At 49.8% G+C, this 7,500-nt stretch overlaps 1 protein-coding gene across 2 annotated transcripts in view; it reads right to left on the reverse strand.

Moving 5' to 3' along the window:
- The window catches only part of polr3glb (RNA polymerase III subunit GL b), a 14,406-nt gene extending 7,966 nt beyond the window's left edge, over window positions 1-6,440 (reverse strand). The window contains exons 1-5 of one of the 2 annotated variants that reach the window (XM_079695704.1): window positions 6,283-6,440; window positions 4,338-4,449; window positions 2,560-2,689; window positions 2,351-2,413; window positions 2,215-2,262 (exon numbers count right to left, since the gene is read on the reverse strand). In XM_079695704.1, the coding sequence (XP_079551830.1) occupies window positions 2,215-2,262; window positions 2,351-2,413; window positions 2,560-2,689; window positions 4,338-4,448 (352 nt within the window). In that variant the 5' untranslated portion in view covers window position 4,449; window positions 6,283-6,440. Of the gene's footprint in view, window positions 1-2,214; window positions 2,263-2,350; window positions 2,414-2,559; window positions 2,690-4,337; window positions 4,450-6,236 lie in introns of both variants that reach the window. The other variant, XM_079695703.1, reaches the window with a different exon arrangement.
- Window positions 6,441-7,500: the final 1,060 nt, after the last annotated feature.

Here is a 7,500-nt window from a genome sequence, read left to right on the forward strand (position 1 = left end):
CCTATCACTGGCCTCATCACTGGCCTCATCACTGGCCTCATCACTGGCCTCATCACTGGCCCTATCACTGGCCTCATCACTGGCCCCATCACTGGCCTCATCACTGGCCCTATCACTGGCCTCATCACTGGCCCTATCACTGGCCTCATCACTGGCCCCATCACTGGCCCCATCATTGTAACCACTGGCCCTATCACTGGCCCTACCACTGGCCTCATCACTGGCCCTATCACTGGCCTCATCACTGGCCCTATCACTGACCCCATCACTGACCCCATCACTGACCCCATCACTGGCCCCACAATTGTAACCACTGGCCCTATCACTGGCCCCACCATTGTAACCACTGGCCCCATCACTGGCCCCAAAACTGGCCCCACCATTGTAACCACTGGCCCAACCATTGTAACCACTGGCTCCTATCACTGGCCCCATCACTGGCCCCATCACTGGCCCCACCATTGTAACCACTGGCCCAACCATTGTAACCACTGGCTCCTATCACTGGCCCCATCACTGGCCCCATCACTGGCCCCACCATTGTAACCACTGGCTCCTATCACTGGCCCTATCACTGACCCCATCACTGACCCCATCACTGGCCCCAAAACTGGCCCCATCACTGGCCCCACCATTGTAACCACTGGCCCAACCATTGTAACCACTGGCCCCTTCACTGGCCCAACCATTGTAACCACTGGCCCCATCACTGGCCTCATCACTGGCCTCATCACTGGCCTCATCACTGGCCTCATCACTGGCCCCTTCACTGGCCCCATCACTGGCCCCATCACTGGCCCCACCATTGTAACCACTGGCTCCTATCACTGGCCCTATCACTGACCCCATCACTGACCCCATCACTGGCCCCAAAACTGGCCCCATCACTGGCCCCACCATTGTAACCACTGGCCCAACCATTGTAACCACTGGCCCCTTCACTGGCCCAACCATTGTAACCACTGGCCCCATCACTGGCCTCATCACTGCCCTCATCACTGGCCCCATCACTGGCCCTATCACTGGCCTCATCACTGGCCTCATCACTGGCCCCTTCACTGGCCTCATCACTGGCCTCATCACTGGCCCTATCACTGGCCTCATCACTGGCCTCATCACTGGCCCCATCACTGGCCCAACCATTGTAACCACTGGCCCCTTCACTGGCCTCATCACTGGCCTCATCACTGGCCTCACCACTGGCCTCATCACTGGCCTCATCACTGGCCCTATCACTAGCCCTATCACTGGCCCCTTCACTGGCCTCATCACTGGCCCTATCACTGGCCCTATCACTGGCCTCATCACTGGCCCTATCACTGGCCTCATCACTGGCCCCATCACTGGCCCAACCATTGTAACAACTGGCCCCTTCACTGGCCCCATCACTGGCCTCATCACTGGCCTCATCACTGGCCCTATCACTGGCCCTATCACTGGCCTCATCACTGGCCTCATCACTGGCCTCATCACTGGCCCTATCACTGGCCTCATCACTGGCCCTATCACTGGCCTCATCACTGGCCCCATCACTGGCCTCATCACTGGCCCTATCACTGGCCTCATCACTGGCCCTATCACTGGCCTCATCACTGGCCCCATCACTGGCCCCATCATTGTAACCACTGGCCTCATCACTGGCCCTACCACTGGCCTCATCACTGGCCCTATCACTGGCCTCATCACTGGCCCTATCACTGACCCCATCACTGACCCCATCACTGACCCCATCACTGGCCCCACAATTGTAACCACTGGCCCTATCACTGGCCCCACCATTGTAACCACTGGCCCCATCACTGACCCTATCACTGGCCCCACCATTGTAACCACTGGCCCCTTCACTGACCTCATCACTGGCCCTATCACTGGCCCCACCATTGTAACCACTGGCCCCATCACTGACCCTATCACTGGCCCCACCATTGTAACCACTGGCCCCTTCACTGACCTCATCACTGGCCCTATCACTGGCCCCTTCACTGACCCCACTTCTTTTATTTGAAGATTTTTTTGCCCGGCGCTTGGCCGGTTACCGCTGGTATTAAAAACATTTTGGCGAATGGTTAGGTGGCGAGAAAGCCTGTAGTGAAGGAGCACGCTCCCGCATGGGAGTGTGTGTGTGTGTGTGTGTGTGTGTGTGTGTGTGTGTGTGTGTGTGTGTGTGTGTGTGTGTGTGTGTGTGTGTGTGTGTGTGTGTGTGTGTGTGTGTACCTCTGGAGGGTTTCTTGGCTCTGAGCTCTTTGGGGAAGAGCTTCCAGTCTGAAAGCAGTTAGTGTTAAACACGTGATGTTTGAAAACATGTGATATTTAATAGTTAATATTATAATAATATAAATGATAAACACACCTGGGCTCCAGTCTGAGTTGCTCTGCTCGCTGCTGTGGTATTTATCAGAGTATCTCTCCACATCTGCACAGGAAACACAATTAGACCACTAAGACAGGTGTGTGTGTGTGTGTGTGTGTGTGTGTGTGTGTGTGTGTGTGTGTGTGTGTGTGTGTGTGTGTGTGTGTGTGTGTGTGTGTGTGTCTGTGTCTGTGTGTGTGTGTGTGTACCTCCTCTCTGCTCTGCAGGGTGGATGTAGTGAGGGAGGCTCCTCATTGCTCCTCTGAACTCCTGCTTCAGAGCCAGCAGATACTCCGCCTCCTCCCCACCTGAGAGGGGGAGGGGCTTCTGCTCCATCACCTGATCACAAACATTCAATTACATTTAAAGAGCAACTTCCAGGTTAAAGACACCTGTGAATAAATGTGTAGGAAAATGATGAATATTCATAAATATAAACTACAGTGACATCTGGCGTCGTTTTAGTAAGACATTTTTACTTCCGCATAAAAAAGCCTCGGAGCGTGACCTCCCGCGTGTGACGTAACACGGGGGACACAAGGGGGAGAGCGGCCGGTGTAACGTATTAATAAACATGGATCCCAATGCTAGTTTCGACACAGAAGAAGTTGAACATGAATATTGGAATGCATATGACGGACCACAACCTTATAACTATGAGCCTGCTAGGCGTCCAAGAGACCAGGAGCAGCCAAGGATTAGAAGAAATAACGGCCATGGGAGAGAAATGGAGCTGTGGTGTGAGGAGAACCAGTGGAGAACAGAGCAGCTGTCTTGGTGAGTGACCGGCGTTAGCTACAGAATGTTAGCTAACGTCACATCACAACATTGTGAAGTTAGCTATCATATATCAGGCTATAACTAAAGTAGCATTGATAATATAGTAACGTTACTGGCAGGACTGTTGATACTGATCCATAACACAAACTAATGCCAAGTATCAGCCGTATCTCGCGTTACCTAATGCAACTCCACACTACGGTGCTGTGTACCGGAGGAGAGAGAGATACGGCTGATCCTTGACGATCTGGCGGAGAAAGGTTGTGGAGCCTCCGCTGATATGCCGTTGTAAATGGCTTGATGGAAAGCAGGTGTGTAGTCGGGGAGGGTGCACAGCTGATTGCAGCAGGTGAGTGGAGATTGAGCCGGGAGCCAGGAGTGACAGCCACGCCCACACACAAACAACACAGACAGGGGGAAACAAACAAACACAAAGGAGACGGCTGGAGCAGTACAGCCACCACAGCGTTACCTAATGCAACTCCACACTACGTCTTACGGTGCCGTGTGCCGGAGGGGAGAGAGAGAGAGCAGCGAAGGGGGGGAGGGGGGAGAGAGAGCAGCGGAGGGGAGAGAGAGAGAGCAGCGGGGGGGAGGGGAGAGAAGTAATACGGTTTCCTGATAAAGCTGTGGAGAGTATGTGCTGCAGGGAGGTGGATGCACAACGCACCCAGGAACCAACGCTAGCTCCGGTCCTTTTTACTGAGGACTCGATGTCCTGACAGGCTGGAGTTTGTGCAACCTGCACAAACACAATACTGCACCATGACTACAAATGGAGAAATACAATGTAAAACTACAGAAAAATACCAGCTCACTAAAACACAACCGCTCTACTCAACGCAACTCTACTCTACCCGCGGTCAGAGAGGGAGATGTGTCCCCTGTGTGATGTAATATGACGCGTTTGACGTATGACCTTAAAAAAAAGCCGTTTTTAAGAGCAGAGTTCAAAATTGCTCCTTTCCCTCTGAATTCCTTATGTCTCTAAAACATATCAAATCCTGCATTCACTTTTTTAATTGTAATTTTCAAGCAAGTTTAAGCATAAATGTAGAAAAAATAAAAACCTACAAGATGCTCTTTAAATATAACTCTTTTATTATTACCTGCTTCTTTTCTATATTATCTCATAACATTAACAACATGTGTGAGTGTGTGTGTGTGTGTGTGTGTGTGTGTGTGCGTGTGTGTGTGTCTCTCTCACAGGGTACACAGGTGTAGGTTGCTGTATGGATGGAGGCAGACTCTCTCCTCTGGTGATGCCAACGGCCTCCACACTGAAGCTCATTGTCCTCCTGCCCCCTCGCCCCGACATCCTACACACACACACACACACACACACACACACACACACACACACACACACACACACACACACACACACACACACACACACACACACACACACACACACACACACACACACACACACACACACACACACACACACACACACACACACACACAGTGAAACAGAAGAACCAGTCAGTAATAAGGATAATTTCAACAGGAACATCATGAACAGCTGTAGTCTTAGGTCTCTCAGGTGACGGGTTAGGGTCTCTCAGGTGACGGGTTAGGGTCTCTCAGGTGACGGGTTAGGGTCTCTCAGGTGACGGGTTAGGGTCTCTCAGGTGACGGGTTAGGGTCTCTCAGGGGTTAGGGTCTCTCAGGGGTTAGGGTCTCTCAGGTGACGGGTTGTGTGAGAGAGAGAGAGTGTGTGTGTCTGTGTTTGAAAGAGTGTGTGTCTGTGTCTGTGTGTGTGTGTGTGTGTGTGTGTGTGTGTGTGTGTGTGTGTGTGTGTGTGTGAGAGATAGAGTGTGTGTCTGTGTGTGTGTGAGAGAGAGAGAGAGAGTGTCTGTCTGTCTGTCTGTCTGTCTGTCTGTCTGTCTGTCTGTCTGTCTGTCTGTCTGTCTGTCTGTCTGTCTGTCTGTCTGTCTGTGTGTGTGTGTGTGTGTGTGTGTGTGTGTGTGAGAGAGAGTGTGTGTGTCTGTGTTTGAAAGAGTGTGTGTCTGTGTGTGTGTGTGTGTGTGTGTGTGTGTGTGTGTGTGTGTGTGTGTGTGTGTGTGTGTGTGTGTGTGTGTGTGTGTGTGTGTGTGTGTGTGTGTGTGTGTGTGTGTGTGTGTGTGAGTGATGTGTCGGTCGCGAACGAGCCTCTTTTAAGTGAACAACGGGAGCCGGCTCGCGCCCGCGAACAAGCAATTATTTTATTTTTTTGTTAAGTAATACAAGACAGATTGATACGATGCTCTGAGCGCTACGGGGGCTCCGTGCAGTCACACGTAATATCCAAGGATTAGAGACGGCTGGATTCTGCTGTTTTGAGCATTGCAATTTGTTGCATTGTTATTTATTTCTGATTATCCCGAGGCCCAGCAAAGATTTGATGTCAGCTGTTGCTGCCTTTTTTTCTGTAGTTAATCGTTACTGAAATAGAGACCCTTTTCTTTAAATATAATTATAAAATGTCGATACAGCCCCTTTTTTTAAATGTCTATGCTTAAGTTTTTAAAGGTGTTGTTGCTTTGTGTAGCGTGGTTCTACAAGCAAGGCAGTGCATTCAATGGGAGGTATCAGAGAGTAAAGGGTCTGTCAATGCAATGAAAACATTTGGCCACAGCAAATCATTTATATTAAACATGTACTTTTTACTTTTGAATTCTTCAGAACAAAGGATGTATTGAATAGTTTAATTGATATATGTGTACATATAAATGATTAGTCAAAACAGGGCTGCATTTGATTTAATTATAAAAGGTATAATATATGAGCCGTTTGGGAGCCAAATGATCCGGCTCTTCTTGGTGAGTCGAGCCAAATGATCCGGCTCACCAAGAAGAGCTGGAATTCCCACCACTAGTGTGTGTGTGTGCGTGTGCGTGTGCGTGTGTGTGTGCGTGTGTGTGCGCGTGTGTGTGTGTGGTTTTGCCCTGTTGGTGTGTAATTAGCACATCGGACAGCACCTCAGCGGCCCCACTCAAAATACCTTCCCGCGCCTCTGAGTGTGTGTGTACCTGTATATATATACAGGTACACACACACTCACCTATAGGTATATCATATATATATATATAAATATATACATATACATATATCTGTGTACCTGAGTCCAGGTGCGTCCCGGTGAGCCTCGCGGGGCTCGCACTGACCTTCAGCTTTTCGGTTAAACTTCTCCAAACATCGCGAGGATCAGATCTTTGTTTACTTCCGCGCCATCTTCTCTTCTTCTTCTTCCTCCTCCTCCGCGCCTCCTCCTCCTCTTCTTCTTGTGTTTAAAGGTAGTGGTCTGATACAGGAGGGACCCCCCGCCCTCTGCCGGCGGGAGGGCGCAGCTGCACCACAAACACACACCTTTAATACTAATATAATAATGGGATTTCTATCGCGCTTTCCCTGCTCAGAGGAGGTTCTACCGACAGGAGGACACGAGGACAGGAGGAGAGGAGGACAGAAAGACAGGAGGACAGGAAGACAGGAGGACAGGAGGATATGAAGACAGGAGGACAGGTGGACAGGAAGACAGGAAGACAGGAGGACAGGAGGATATGAAGACAGGAGGACAGGAGGACAGGAGGAAAGGAGGACAGGAAGACAGGAGGACAGGAAGACAGGAGGACAGGAGGATATGAAGACAGGAGGACAGGAAGACAGGAGGACAGGAAGACAGGAGGACAGGAGGATATGAAGACAGGAGGACAGGAGGACAGGAGGAAAGGAGGACAGGAGGACAGGAAGACAGGAGGACAGGAGGATATGAAGACAGGAGGACAGGAGGAAAGGAGGACAGGAAGACAGGAGGACAGCAAGACAGGAGGACAGGAGGATATGAAGACAGGAGGACAGGAAGACAGGAAGACAGAATGACAGGAAGACAGGAGGACAGGAAGACAGGAGGACATGAAGACAGGAGGACAGGAGGAAAGGAGGACAGGAAGACAGGAGGACAGCAAGACAGGAGGACAGGAGGATATGAAGACAGGAGGACAGGAAGACAGGAGGACAGGGGGGACAGGAGGACAGGAAGACAGGAGGACAGGGGGGACAGGAGGACACGAAACTGTGTTTTTTATATATCAGCTGCTCTGTGTTTATATATATATATATATATCAGCTGTTCTGTGTTTATATATATATATATATCAGCTGTTCTGTGTTTATATATATATCAGCTGTTCTGTGTTTATATATATATCAGCTGTTCTGTGTTTATATATATATATCAGCTGTTCTGTGTTTATATATATATCAGCTGTTCTGTGTTTATATATATATCAGCTGTTCTGTGTTTATATATATATCAGCTGTTCTGTGTTTATATATATATAACGTGTGTTTACTTTATTCTCTTTGCTTTAGTGACTGTTTTT

This window comes from Notothenia rossii (genome assembly GCF_949606895.1).
Source record: "Notothenia rossii genome assembly, contig: scaffold_264, whole genome shotgun sequence".
In the NCBI taxonomy this organism is placed as follows: Eukaryota; Metazoa; Chordata; class Actinopteri; order Perciformes; family Nototheniidae; genus Notothenia; species Notothenia rossii.